Source organism: Coregonus clupeaformis, chromosome 18, assembly GCF_020615455.1.
Source record: "Coregonus clupeaformis isolate EN_2021a chromosome 18, ASM2061545v1, whole genome shotgun sequence".
In the NCBI taxonomy this organism is placed as follows: Eukaryota; Metazoa; Chordata; class Actinopteri; order Salmoniformes; family Salmonidae; genus Coregonus; species Coregonus clupeaformis.
In genome coordinates this window covers 22,937,891-22,952,747 of record NC_059209.1, presented here as the reverse complement: position 1 = coordinate 22,952,747, position 14,857 = coordinate 22,937,891, and the positions used below count along the sequence as shown (strand labels likewise).

Genomic DNA, 14,857 nt, shown 5'->3' with positions numbered 1-14,857 from the left:
TGATATTTGCAAAAGCCTGCCGCTTTTCAGGGCACACAATCTCCGCTGCCTTCATCATGCATGTTTTTACAAATTCACCCTCACTAAATGGTTTTGAAGCCACTGCGATTTCATTAGCAACGAGGTAGCTAGCTTTCACTGCAGCGTCACTGATGTCTCGGCTGTGAGTAAACACAGACTGCTGTTTCTTCAGACCCGCCAACAGTTCATTCACCTTCTCTCATCTCCGCTGTCCTTGAAAGTTGTCATATTTGTCGGCATGAAGACTCACATAGTGGCGACGAAGGTTATATTCTTTCAGCACTGCAACATGCTCTGAACACACCAAACATACAGCTTTCCCATTCAATTCCGTGAATAAATAGGATGACCATTTTTCTTGGAACACTCTGCACTCTGCGTCCACTTTTCTCTTTTTTGACAGAGACATATTGGGGCAATGAGGGTGCCAAAGCACATAATGTTAAAAGTAGAAGCCGTAATAAATATCGCGGGCAAAACAAAGTAGCTCATTGGCTGCACGTGCTTGACCTACTTGCTCTGCCCCGGTATAAACAGTTTGCTTGCTTAACACAATTGCTATTGCGCCATCCAGTGGACGCAATTGGAACAGCAGTTTATTTTATTGAAAAATTGCAGCGCATTTTTATACTTTACAAAAAAATAAAAACAAAAATAAAATCTTTTTTTTTTTTATCATCTCGCGGGCCGGATTAAACCCGTTTGCGGGCCTGATCCGGCCCGCGGGCCGTACGTTTGACACCCCTGATCTAAAGCATTCATTTAAAACAAGTACTTTTTTCGACATCTGTGGACTAGAAGAGAAAGAGGAGAGAGCACCATTGTTGTGTATTTTATTCCTCTCATGTTACTATTTTAATCTCTGCATCATTGGGAAGGGCTCATAAGCAAGCAATTCATGTAAAGCCCACACAAGTTGTATTTGGCGCATGTGACAAATAACATTTGATTTGATTTGAAATCCGGAAGCTCCTTGATATAAACAGCGTGGAACTGACCAATGTCAGGTATCAATGGACCGACCAATGGCGGGCACCAATGGTCTGACATTAATTATTATTATTAATTAATTATCTGACATCAAGGAACGCCCATATCAAGAAATGCCCTGAATTGCTGTCTGCAATTACACCATATTGAACAAACTGGCCACTGAGTGTATATCTTGTTATAAGCACAACGTGACTGCAAAAGAGATAGCTTGGAACGTCTATTCTCATCAAATTAATAGGAAGTCTGACTGAAAGCGACATGATTGTTTGGTTGCGGGACAAAGGGCCAAAATACGGGACTGTCCCGCACAATCCGGGACATGTGGTTCCCATATTACCGCGTTCAAGACAACTGGGCCCTCTGACAAAAAAACAGCTAAGGATGGGGAAAATCGTTTGAACGGTCATCCAACTCGCAATTCCAAGTCGGAAACTCGGGCAACTTTCGAGAGCTCCGACTTTCCGACCTGAAGATCGCTGACATCATGATTTGACCTCGTTTATTTTTTGTTCCCAGTTGTCTTGAACGCACTGAAGTCGGAAGTCAGAGATTTCCAAGGACCGAGATCCCGGTTGTCTTCTTCTTCGTTAAGGTTTTATGGCGGTGTGCATATCAGTATTAAGTACATTACCGCGACTTACCGAGCTGGAGTGTGATAAGACTATGGAGGTGTTCCCAATTGTTTTGAACGCGGCATTAGTTATAGTCGAAGACACAGTCAATGAGGCAGCACGCAAGCATTGGTTGATGCGTGCAACCTCTGAGCAGGGGAACGCGACCATTGTCTCCACTGCAGCAGACCCTCAAGTCGACTACCGATTTATAGTCTCACTGATGGAAAACCCTGCGGGCAGCGAAATGTTGAGACATTCCGAAAGAGTGCCAAATTAAAGGTAATTGTATGGCCATCGTACCTAGCTAGTTAGTAATATACATTCGGGTCCTCCAATTTTGCTAGAAGACTAAAGGCTAAGGTTAGCTTGCTAAGAGTGGGTGGAATGGGGTGAATAAAGGTTAGCTAGTCGGTTAGCTAGCTATAATTAGCTAGCTAGTTAGGGGAAACCACTGGAATCAGTCTGAATTATGGGTTTACAACAGAAAAATTGTTCTGTATGTAATTCAATGGGTAACCTATTTGCCTATATGTGATATTATTTGCTCCATATTTGTTAGCGAGCAGTAGCTGGCTACGTTCTGTACAGAGACTTATGGCCATGCAAGCATCATGGATCCAATCAGTCTCTAGCCTCATCTTTTTATTCGATTGTTAACTAGCTAACTAGATTGTAATGTGGGAACAATTGGCTAATTGTGTCATTGGTTATGATTGAATCCTTGTAGTTAATGCTGACAACAAAACCCTGGGCACACAGGAGCCATGCTGACGTCTATCAAGCTGCCTATTGTGATCAGAGCCGAAATCAATTTGGTTTTGGTGGTAGTGACAGCCCTTGGACTTTTGTCCAGACTGTATGGAATTAACTTCCCTAAAGCTGTTGTGTAAGTAGCTCACATTTACATTTAACATTTTTTCATTTTGCAGACGCTCTTATCCAGAGCGACTTACAGGAGCAATTAGGGTTAAGTGCCTTGCTCAAGGGCACATCGACAGATTTTTCACCTAGTCGGCTCGGGGATTAGAACCAGCGAACTTTCAGTTACTGGCACAACGCTCTTAACCACTAAGCTACCTGCCGCTACTGTATATCCAATTCTTCACTCCTGGTCCGGATCCCACTGACACCCAGGCTTTTGTTCCAACCCAGTGTGAAACACGGAACACACCCATTTAGCCACTGATTAGTTGAATCAATCTGTGTGTTAGGCCAAGAACTGTACTGGAACAAAAGTCTGAAAATCCTAGCCTGATGGTACCCTGGACCAGAGTTGAAGGACCCACATTAAACAACAGTAGCCCATACTATACTGTCACAGCTACTGGACCGCCCTTGGTAGATAAGACAAATATCGTTTTTTTTAATAAGACATGTTTTAATTTTTATTTAGCAAGACAGTAGTTTACCCTGACACCCCCATTGATGTTTTACAGGTTTGATGAGGTGTACTATGGACAGTTTGTATCTCTCTACACAAAACAGGTCTTCTTTGTTGATGAGAGTGGACCACCTCTTGGTCACATGATTCTAGCATTTGGAGGTAAGTACTGAACCCTTACAATACGATACAATATACACTACATGATCAAAAGTATGTGCTCAAACACCTGCTCGTCGAACATCTTATTCCAAAATCATGGGCATTAATATGGAGTTGGTCCCCCCTTTGCTGCTATAAAAGCCTCCACTCTTCTGGGAAGGCTTTCCACTAGATGTTGGAACATTGCTGTGGGGACTTCCATTCAGCCACGAGCATTAGTGAGGTAGGGCACTGATGTTGGGCGATTAGGACTGGCTCGCAGTCGGCGTTCCAATTCAAAGGTGTTCATTTCTGTATGGACCTCGCTTCGTGCACGGGGGCATTGTCATGCTGAAACAGGAAAGGGCCTTTCCCAAACTGTTGCCACAAAGTTGGAAGCACAGAATTGTCTAGAATGTCATTGTTTGCTGTAGCGTTAAGATTTCCCTTCACTGGAACTAAGGGGCTTAGCCTGAACCATGAAAAACAACCCCAGACCATTATTCCTCCTCCACCAAACTTTACAGTTGGCACTATGAATTGGGGCAGGTAGCGTTCTCCTGGCAGTCCCGTGTAGCTCAGTTGGTAGAGCATGGCGTTGTTGCATGGCGGCAGGGTTGTGGGTTCGATTCCCACGGGGGGCCAGTATGAAAATGTATGCACTCACTAACTAACTGTAAGTCGCTCTGGATAAGAGCGTCTGCTAAATGACGTAAATGTAATTCGCCAAACCCAGATTCGTCCATCGGACTGCCAGATGGTGAATCGTGATTCATCACTCCACAGAACGCGTTTCCACTACTCCAGAGTCCAATGGCGGCGCGCTTTACACCACTCCAGCCGACGCTTGGCATTGCGCATGGTGATCTTAGGCTTGTGTGCGGCTGCTCGGCCATGGAAACATATTTCATGAAGCTCCCGACGAACAGTTATTGTGCTGAAGTTGCTTCCAGAGGCAGTTTGGAACTCGGTAGTCAGTGTTGCAACCGAGGACAGACGATTTTTACACGCTATGTGCTTCAGCACTTGCCGGTCCCATTCTGTGAGCTTGTGTGGCCTACCACTTCGCGGCTGAGCCGTTGTTGATCCTAGACGTTTCCATTTCACAATAACAGCACTTACAGTTGACCGGGGCAGCTCTAGCAGGGCAGACATTTGACGAACTGACTCGTTGGAAAGGTGGCCCAGTGCCACGTTGAAAGTCACTGAGCTCTTCAGTAAGGCCATTCTACTGCCAACGCTTGTCTATGGAGATTGCATGGCTGTGTGCTCAGTTTTATACACGTCAACAATGGGTGTGGCTGAAATAGCCAAATCCACTATTTTGAAGGGGTGTCCACATACTTTTGTGTGTGTGTGTATATATATGTATATATATATATGTATATGTGTGTACTTTCCATTTACATTGAAATTCATTTTGTGATGACCCTTTAATCCCTTCACTTAGAATAATGCTCATTGTTTCTCTAATTTATACAGCTCATCTTGGTGGATTTGATGGTAACTTTATCTGGAACAGGATTGGAGCAGGTAGGCAATCTAATTAATACAGTGCCAATGCATCTTTAGATCTAATGCCCAACATCCGAATGTATGTGCTTTTCTCAAGTGGTTTAATCAAGTTGTTGTTTCTTACAATTCTTTGCAGAGTACTCCAGTAATGTGCCTGTATGGAGTTTAAGACTGATACCGGCCCTGGCCGGGTCACTGTGTGTACCCCTGTGTTACCTTCTGGTAGTGGAGCTCGGGTACTCACACCTCACAGCACTGGGGGCTGCATTGCTCTTCCTCATGGGTAATGTTGTCCTATACTTCCTCTTATACAGTCAAAGTTGTATTTGGATTTGCATAATCGATTTTTGACTCCATTGTTGCTCATTCTTTTCCATTTCCATTGAGTGTAATAAGAGGAACCGTGTATTTTCTGTTTTTGTGAAACAGAGAATTCCTTGATTGTTCAGTCCCGCTTCATGCTGCTGGAATCTGTACTGATCTTCTTCCTGCTGCTCGCTGTCGTATCCTACCTCCGGTTTCACAATGCACAAAGCAGGTGAGTGTCACAATTCCTCTGTACCTACTAGGAAGGGGTTGTCATTCCATGATCACCAACACATCTAACACACACCAATACAAACGATGTTCAATGGCGATTAGCAGAAATGTACCCCACTTCCTTGATTTCGGTTGATGTGTAGTGTCCGCTCGGCATGCTCTCAGCCTGTGTCCGTGCCAGCTGATGTTTCTCTTCATCCTTTTTAGCTCACAGGTCAGATTGGCGTGGCTGGTGCTGACTGGAGTCACATGTGCCTGTGCTGTGGGGTTAGTTCAATCAATCAGCAACATTTTAAAACTAATTGGATGGAAATGAATCTATTGAAAAATAGAAGTTTAAACAGTTGTCCACAATCATCTCATGGTCATGTTTGTGATGACTGAGGGTGTTTTACCTCTTTAGGTCTCACTCATAAAGGTTTGGGTTTGTTTGCATGCATGTCTAAACGGTCTGCTTCTCCCATTCATCAGAGTGAAGTACATGGGTCTATTCACCTACTTTCTGCTGCTGGGCTTGGCGACCGTGCACACGTGGCAGCTTATTGGGGACAGAGCACTGAGCAATGTGAGTTCATTAGGTTTGTTTTTTTGTTTGTCTATGAATATATCCATTAATTCAAATGGACAGCTTGACCTCCCAGAAGCATCCTGCTAATGTTTGAAGTGTCTCCCAACCGTGCAGAGTGTGGTGCTGATGCAGGTAGTGACCCGCTTCCTGGCCCTCGTGGTCCTACCCCTACTACTCTACTTGGGCTTCTTCTATGTCCATTTAACCCTGCTCTACCGCAGTGGCCCACACGACCAGATGATGAGCAGTGCCTTCCAGGCCAGCCTAGAGGTCAGTATTCCTCTCTCTGAGACCCAGTTGAGATGGCAAGCAACCCACCGAAATTGTCTATTGGATCTATGAAGTGTTTTTAAAAGACTTTACATTGGGTAGTGGTGCTGCTCTGCTGCATGTTATTTGAGTTTATATCCAGTGTGTTTGGCTGGATTCAGGGAGGATTGGCCAGGATCACTCAGGGCCAGCCTCTGGATGTGGCCTATGGCTCTCAGGTGACCCTCCGCAGTGTGTCCAGTAAACCCATCCCCTGCTGGCTACACTCCCATAAGGCCAACTATCCCATCAGGTGAGGGGGGTGTTTCTGGTTAGCAATTATTTATATTTGGTTACCATCAGCCTTTTATCAGATCTGGACCATGCACATGACACAACACTAGTATGTAGTGTATTTGTGTTCTCGCAGCATGACCCGTTTCTTATTCTTTGGTGCTCTGAAGGTATGAAAATGGGCGTGGTAGCTCTCACCAGCAGCAAGTGACCTGTTATCCATTCAAAGATGTCAACAATTGGTGGATAATCAAAGATCCAGGAAGGTATGTGCAGGCCAGCTTTAATTTGGATGTCTATAACACCCCCCCCATTGTGATGCAGTGTTTATCCACTAAACCGTGTAGCTCAGTTGGTAGAGCATGGCGCTTGCAACGCCAGAGTTGTGGGTTCGATTCCCACGGGGGGCCAGTATGAGAAAAAATAATGTATGCACTCACTAACTGTAAGTCGCTCTGGATAAGAGCGTCTGCTAAAATGACAATTTTTTAAAATGTATATTGTTTATCTGATTCTCTTCCAGACAAGACCTTGTTGTGAGCAGCCCTCCCCGCCCTGTTCGCCATGGTGATGTTGTCCAGCTTCTTCACGGCATGACCTCCCGCCTCCTCAACACGTACTGTAGAGCCACCATTTTGCTCACTGCCTTTTCCATCTGCACCCCAGACAACATGTCTGTTTATTTAAAGAAGCTACTTTAATTTAGCATTTGTAACCAATATATTAGTTGTGTTACTGTGCTTAGCTGCAGCCTAACCTCATTATTAATATTATCTATGGTCTCTCAGGCACGACGTTGCAGCTCCCATGAGTCCTCACGCACAGGAAGTGTCTGGCTACATTGACTTCAATGTGTCAATGCCAGCCCAGAATCTCTGGAAAGTGGTGAGACACACGCACACACTCCCACCACCTCATACGTCACCTTTTGTTTTACATGCATTTAATCACAATAACTTATACACTCATTTTATGCTCATTATTTTGTATTGTGATAAATCCACTGTTATACACTTTATTAGGTACACCCATCTACTACCTCATCGGACCCTCCTTTACCTCCAGAACAGCCTGAATTCTTCAGGGCATGGAAACGTTGCTCAATTGGTCAGTGTTGGTGATGGCGTGCCCACTGGAGCCGCCCATCCATGACAAGGAACGATGAGTTGTGCGTTCCGAGATGCCTTCTGCACACCACTGTTGTACTGCGCCGTTTGCTTGTTTGTGGCCCGCCTGTTAGCTTGCGCGATTCTTGCCATTCTCCTTCGACTTCTCATAAGCGAGCTGTTTTCGCCCACAGGACTGCCTCTGACATTCTCGGTAAACTCTAGACAATGTTGTGTGAAAAGCCCAGGAGGCAGGCCGTTTCTGAGATACTGGAACCGGCGCCATTGTGTGTGTGTGTATATACAGTACCAGTCAAAAGTTTAGACACACCTACTCATTCAAGGGTTTTTCTTTATTTTACTATTTTCTGCATTGTAGAATAATTGTGAAGACATCAAAACTATGAAATAACATATGGAATCATGTAGTAACCAAAAAAGTGTTAAACAAATCAAAGTATATTTTAAATTTGAGATTCTTCAAATAGCCACTCTTTGCCTTGATGACAGCTTTGCACACTCTTGGCATTCTCTCAACCAGCTTCATGAGATAGTCACCTGGAATGCATTTCAATGAATAGGTATGCCTTGTTAATTTGTGGAATTTATTTCCTTCTTAATGTGTTTGAGCCAATCAGTCGTGTTGTGACAAGGTAGGGGTGTAAACAGAAGATAGCCCTATTTGGTAAAAGACCAAGTCCATATTATGGCAAGAACAGCTCAAATAAGCAAAGAGAAACGACAGTCCATCATTACTTTAAGACATGAAGCTCAGTCAATATGAAACATTTCCAGAACTTTGAAAGTTTCAAGTGCAGTCGCAAAAAACATGAAGTGCTATGATGAAACTGGCTCTCATGAGGACCACCACAGGAATGGAAGACCCAGAGTTACCTCTGCTGCAGAGGATAAGTTCAGTAGAGTTACCAGCCTCAGAAATTGCAGCCCAAATAAATGCTTCACAGAGTTCAAGTAACAGACACATCTCAACATCAACTGTTCAGATGAGACTGTGTGAATCAGGCCTTCATGGTCGAATTGCTGCAAAGAAACCACTACTAAAGGACACCAATAAGAAGAAGAGACCTGCTTGGGCCAAGAAACACAAGCAATGGACATTAGACCGGTGGAAATGTGTCCTTTTGGTCTGGAGTCCAAATTTGAGATTTTTGGTTCCAACCGCTGTGTCTTTGTGAGACGCGTTGTGGGTGAATGGATGATCTCCGCATGTGTAGTTCCCACCGTAAAGAATGAAAGAGGAGGTGTTATGGTGTGGGGGTGCTTTGCTGTTGACACTGTCTGTGATTTATTTAGAATTCAAGGCACACTTAACCAGCATGGCTACCACAGCAATCTGCAGAGATATGCCATCCCATCTGGTTTGGGCTTAGTGGGACTTTCATTTGTTTTTCAACAGGACAATGACCCAACACACCTCCAGGCTGTGTAAGGGCTATTTTACCAAGTAGTAGAGTGATGGAGTGCTGCATCGGCCTCCATAATACCCCAACCTCAACCCAATTGAGATGGTTTGGGATGAGTCGGACCGCAGAGTGAAGGAAAAGCAGCCAACAAGTGCTCAGCATATGTGGGAACTCCTTCAAGACTGTTGGAAAAGCATTCCAGGTGAAGCTGGTTGAGAGAATGCCAACAGTTTTTCCTTTACACGACGACCGTGACAGAGCAAAGCTGTCATCAAGGCAAAGGGTGGCTATTTGAGAATCTCAAATCTCAAATATATTTTGATTTAACACTTTATTTGGTTACTACATGATTCCATATGTGTTATTTCATAGTTTTGATGTCTTCACTATTCTACAATGTAAAAAATAGTTTAAAAAAAAACTTGAGTGTGTGTCCAAACTTTTGACTGGTAGTGTGTGTGTGTGTGTGTGTGTGTGTGTGTGTATATGTAATATATCTCACACACACTACCGTTCAAAAGTTTGGGGTCACTTAGAAATGTCCTTGTTTTTGAAAGAAACACAATTTCTTTGTCCATTAAAATAATATCAAATTGATCAGAAATACAGTGTAGACATTGTTAATGTTGTAAATGGCTTTTGTAGCTGGAAACGGCTGATTTTTAATGGAATATCTACATAGGCGTACAGAGGCTCATTATCAGCATCAGTCCTGTGTTCCAATGGCATGTTGTGTTTGCTAATCCAAGTTTATCATTTTAAAAGGCTAATTGATCATTAGAAAAACCTTTTGCAATTATGTTAGCACAGCTGAACATTTTTGTGCTGATTTAAAGAAGCAATAAAACTGGCCTTCTTGAGACTAGTTGAGTGTCTGGAGCATCAGCAATTGTGGGTTCGATTACAGGCTCAAAATGGCCAGAAACAAATAACTTTCTTCTGAAACTCGTCATTCTATTCTTGTTCTGAGAAATGAAGTCTATTCCATGCGAGAAATTGCCAAGAAACTGAATATCTCGTGCAACGCTGTGTACTACTCCCTTCACAGAACAGCGCAAACTGGCTCTAACCAGAATAGAAAGAGGAGTGGATATAAAGCAGGTATAGAGGCATTAAGTTACTGTTTGATTGAACGTTTGAATGGTTCCAGTATCTCAGAAATGGCCGGCATCCTGTACTTTTCACGCACGACAGTGTCTAGGGTTTACCGAGAATGGTGCTACAAACAAAAAACATCTGTCAGCGGCAGTCCTGTGGGAAAAAACAGCTTCTTGATGAGAGGTCGAAGGAGAATGGCAAGACTCGTGCAAGCTATCAGGCGGGCCACAATTGGGCAAATAACGGCGCAGTACAACAGTGGTGTGCAGAACGGCGTCTCGGAACGCACAAGTCGTCGGTCTTTGTCACGGATGGGCTATTGCAGCAGACGTCCATACCAGGTTCCACTCCTATCAGCTAAAAACAAGAAGTGGCTCCAGTGGGCACGAGATCACCAACACTGGACAATTGAGGAGTGGAAAAACATCGCCTGGTCCGCCAAATCCCGGATTTAGCGTAGGCAGCATGAGTCCATGGCCCCGTCCTGCCTGGTGTCAACTGTACAGGCTGGTGGTGTAATGGTATGGGGAATGTTTTCCTGGCACACGATAGGTCCCTTGATACCAATTGAGCAATGCTTCCATGCCCCAAAGAATTCAGGCTGTTCTTGAGGCAAAGGGGGGTCCGACCCGTTACTAGATAAACTGCCCACTGAGTGTGTACATATACAGTATATTAGACCGCAAGAGAAACATACTAACGTTGTTCTTAACTCTATTCTGTAGGACATTGCGAACAGGGAGGCGGAACAAGAGGTCTGGAAGACTATTCTGTCTGAAGTACGTTTGATTCACGTCAACACCTCGGCTGTGCTCAAGGTATGCTCAGGGAGCCCGGGGGATATCTTAAAACTATTTGTCTTACTGTCTTGTCTGTTTTAACATTGAAGCCCTCTTTCTCATGTTGTGGCTGTGCAGCTGAGTGGGTCCTCCCTTCCAGAGTGGGGCTACAGACAGCTGGAAGTGGTGGGAGATAAGATCTACAAGGGCTACCAGCCCAGCGGGGTGTGGAATGTAGAGGAACACCGCTACGGCAGGAGTAAGTTGTCCTAACACTAATCAAGTACATTCAGTAACACTTTACTTAAAGGGGTTATACATAAGGCATTCATAAAACCTTTATGGAACCAGTCATAACATCTTTGAGTGTTGCAGTGTCATTCATAACAACCTTCATAACACATTTATTCAACTCATTCATCAGGCTTCTTAACTGAATCGCTACACCTTGTGTAATTGTTACTGTGTTATGATGAGAGCATGGCTTCCTTTTTTTTAGGTCAGGAGCAGAAAGAGAGAGAGCTGGAGCTACACTCCCCCACACACATTGACATCAACCGCAGCCTCACCTTCATTGCAAAATTCCTGGAGCTACAGGTAAGAATAGGATAGCGTACCTATGAGAATGTGATTCCTTTCGATGCTGTTTCATTGGTGGACTTCACATGTTCTCTCCTTTTGTGTTGGTCTGACAGTGGAAGATGCTGACGGTAAAGCATGAGGAGTCTGAACACAAGTACAGCTCTTCACCTCTAGAATGGATCACTATGAATACCAACATTGCATACTGGCTCCACCCCGCAAGCAATGTAGGTTTGCTTCAACCTTTGTGTCTGTCAGTCACTCAAGTGTGCTGTGTTTTTTATATTCTAATATCTCTACTGTACTCCAGCCAAGATTTGAACAGTTGTGTGTATTCATGAATTCTTACATTGAAATGTAATAGTGCTACCATGTGTTAGCTTGATTAGCCTTTACTCTCTGTTTCAGGCCCAGATCCACCTGATTGGGAACTTTGTCACTTGGACCCTGGCAAACCTCGCCCTTGCTGTGTACGTTCTTCTTTTCCTATCGTATCTATTAAGGAGGCGACGGAACATTGAAGACATTCCAGAAGGTACACACGCCTCTCGTACATACAATTATGTAAACGCTAACAGAATGTTGACACATTGCAAAGTGGCATGTTAAAAACAGTCATGTAATGTTTTGACTTTGTTGTCCAGCCACCTGGTGCCAGCTGCTTCAGGCAGGAGTGGTGTGTGCTGGTGGCTGGGCCGTCAACTACCTGCCCTTCTTCATGATGGAGAAGACGCTGTTCCTGTATCACTACCTGCCAGCGCTCACCTTCCAGATCCTTCTGATCCCTGTGGTTCTGGAGCACCTGCACACACACATGCTGCGGTGGGCACCAATGGCTCGTCTCGGGTTGGGATTGAATCCGGTCACACTGTTGCCTTTCTCCTGACAGGTCTTAATCATTCCATTTTTAAAACATTCTCCCTCTCTCTAGGTGTGCTTCTCACCGGCGTGCTCTTCATGGAGTTGTATTGGCGGGGCTGTCCTCAGTATATCTGTCCTTCCGGACCTTCAGTCCTCTCACCTATGGTCAACCAGAGCTGAGCGCTGAGCAGCTGGCGTCGCTGCGCTGGAGGGACAGTTGGGACATCTTGTTTCGCAGACGTTAAGTCTTAACCATACACCCCCACTGACTGGGGAGAGGCGACGCTGTACATTTGCACAGGGCAGGAAGCGCCTAAGGGAACCGTTCAAGGGAAGGCCTTTGTCTTATTAACATGTATATTTTTTTTGGTAGAATGGATTACCTTAATTTTATCACTGAGTGCATCTACATGGGATCAGAGAACTTTGGGTCCAGAAACAGTTTAAATCTACAGCTATGGTCAATGTGAAAACCATGAAATGTTTACAAGTATTTTTCACTATCATTTACAGAGGAAAGGGGAATATGTTTATCCAAAAATGTGTCACTGTGATGAACCACTTTTTAACAATTTCTTCATGTGGAATTATGAAGGCTGCATAACACTTGAAATAAAAAAAACTATGAATAACAACAATGTTGCATCATTGTAAAGAATTAGACCGGGATTCTATCTGTAGTGCTGGACTGCTAACATACGTCCTTTGTCCTGATTCTGATTCTGCCCAAATATTAGCCTTTGTATCTACACATGGTATTAATGTGTCTCTGATCTGTCCACTGTGTCTGCATTGAGACCAGATTTCCTGGTCCCTCCCTGTATGCAAATATTTAACATATTTTGTCTAAATAGGTATTTCTTTAAGAGACATCTTGATGCCAAAAGTAAATGGTGGCACCTGTCAATGATTTTAGAGGGTGGGATAATGTTTACACTGTCCAGATCCATCTACACCTGTAAATATCCGGACATAATGCATCCCAACTACCTCCAGAGCTGGTTAGGAAGATCAGGGCCATGTTCAGTACGAAAACGTTTTTTGAACGTTGCTGGTAGAAATGCGATGAATAGAGCCGATGTGATTCTTTACTCTACATGTTAGAAAGGCATGTTTGTTCTACATAGCATATTTTTATCTGAACGTAACAAAATGTTGCATTCTGCTGAACGCGCCCCAGATAACAATTAATATTTTAATCGTCTACACCTGTCTAAAAATGTGGGCACAATCAGAATGTGGACAAGATCAGGACCAAGGACGCATGTAAGCATCCGGTATAAATGGGGCTTCTGTGTTTCTGCTCACAGTTCTGAGGTTACCTGGTACATAGTCACAGGCCTCCACTGCTTTCAGGTGACCTAAGGTGATCTTGGCAGTGATAAGAGGCTGTTTCCTTGCATGGTTGCTCCAATGGAACATCAATAGATTCCTGGCCACGTTCTAGCACATAAAAGGTTATATATGGTCACACATTTGTAAGACTGTATAAATCATATACAGTATATATATAAGACGTGCCGAATATGAAAATATTACTGCAGACCTGTATTTGAGGTCCACTTTGCTTCTCTAGCAGAGTGCCAGCTTATTTTTGGCAAATGAGGGTGGTGACATTTTCCCTCTTAATTACAGCTTCTACAATTCCAGATCAAATCAAATGTAAGGCTGTATATTGACATTTAAATCAACAAGGCTTTTGAGGATGGATGGAGACTTACAGCCAACTTGGACCTCATCTACAGTCAGGATGTTGTCCATCTGGAAAAGCAGGTTCTCTGTCGGAGAGGTGAGTGCTTTCACAAACACCTCCCCATGTTTCCTCACACATGCCGGAAATCCACAAAATGAGCATTCTAATAAAAAAAGAATGTGCATCCATGAAGTTCAAAGTCACCGAACCACCAACTCCCTATTACTGATTAGTTGAAAAGTTGTGGATATGGTCGAACCTCTGTCAGTGCTTACCTGTAGCTCTTGCTGTGTGTTTGTGTATTGTGTGTGTGTGTTGTATATATATATATATATATATATATATATATATATATATATATTAGTGTAATTGTTGTTGATGTGTTTTGACAGGTCGTCATTGTAAATAAGAATTTGTTCTTCATTAAATTGTGATAGCATTGGTCAGCTCTCTCTGTCTCTCCTCTTCAGCATGATTCAAGGCCTCCAGCTCTTTCTCACAAGCAGGATGGTTCAAATGCACACTCAGCTGGCCACTGTGCTTTTTCTGAAAGGACATGTTACAGACATGAAGAAATTCACTAGTATGACTGACTCCCACCTAGTCCTACCAGCATTAGGCTTAGCAGTGTGCTTTCATTGGACTGGTTCGAATAACTTTATAATGCATCGTTACTCCCTTGAGATAATGACTGGTCTATGAGTGGATAGATGAAGACATGGTTTCCACTCCATTGCTTTCACCAATCTTACCTTATCAAATCAGTGGTATCCTCTAGAAAAGACAGAAGGAAGTGTGCGTAGTAAAGTATTCAAACAGGGCCCAGTGGCCTTCTCGCCTCGCTCTCCTGCAAATTGATGCCTTGCTGTTGAAGGATGTTGGCCGTGTCCTGGGCATTGTTCTCCCAGGTTAGAGATGAGCACCCCTGGCACCTTGGAAAGACACTCCTCAAGTCATTCAGCTGCTGTTGGAGTTCTGTCCGAAGTCAGGGAACAGGA

General features: G+C 43.8%; 1 protein-coding gene across 4 annotated transcripts; it reads left to right on the top strand.

Annotated features, from left to right (window-relative positions):
• Positions 1 to 1,749: 1,749 nt before the first annotated feature.
• Positions 1,750 to 12,801, top strand: pomt1 (protein-O-mannosyltransferase 1). 4 transcript variants are annotated; one of them, XM_041863207.2, is made up of 20 exons: positions 1,750 to 1,907; positions 2,388 to 2,514; positions 3,065 to 3,171; positions 4,633 to 4,683; positions 4,802 to 4,948; positions 5,095 to 5,203; positions 5,413 to 5,472; positions 5,677 to 5,770; positions 5,888 to 6,043; positions 6,205 to 6,335; positions 6,487 to 6,582; positions 6,840 to 6,932; positions 7,105 to 7,201; positions 10,670 to 10,762; positions 10,862 to 10,982; positions 11,223 to 11,320; positions 11,419 to 11,532; positions 11,714 to 11,840; positions 11,950 to 12,127; positions 12,237 to 12,801. In XM_041863207.2, the coding sequence occupies exons 2-20, from the start codon at positions 2,393 to 2,395 to the stop codon at positions 12,409 to 12,411; spliced, it is 2,169 nt and encodes a 722-aa protein (XP_041719141.1). In that variant the 5' UTR covers positions 1,750 to 1,907; positions 2,388 to 2,392; the 3' UTR covers positions 12,412 to 12,801. The 4 variants fall into 4 exon arrangements, with proteins under 4 accessions (XP_041719141.1, XP_041719140.1, XP_041719143.1 ...); XM_041863206.2 differs by having other exon boundaries at positions 2,356 to 2,514; XM_041863209.2 differs by lacking the exon at positions 2,388 to 2,514 and having other exon boundaries at positions 1,756 to 1,907.
• Positions 12,802 to 14,857: the final 2,056 nt, after the last annotated feature.

What these genes read in the sequence shown, in the direction of transcription:
- pomt1 (XM_041863207.2), top strand. Translation starts at nt 2,393, where the DNA reads ATGCTGACGTCTATCAAGCTGCCTATTGTGATCAGAGCCGAAATCAAT. An exon ending in CTGGAACAGGATTGGAGCAG is followed by an intron (nt 4,684 to 4,801) that starts GTAGGCAATCTA and finishes AATTCTTTGCAG; the next exon opens with AGTACTCCAGTAATGTGCCT. An exon ending in TGCATTGCTCTTCCTCATGG is followed by an intron (nt 4,949 to 5,094) that starts GTAATGTTGTCC and finishes TTTGTGAAACAG; the next exon opens with AGAATTCCTTGATTGTTCAG.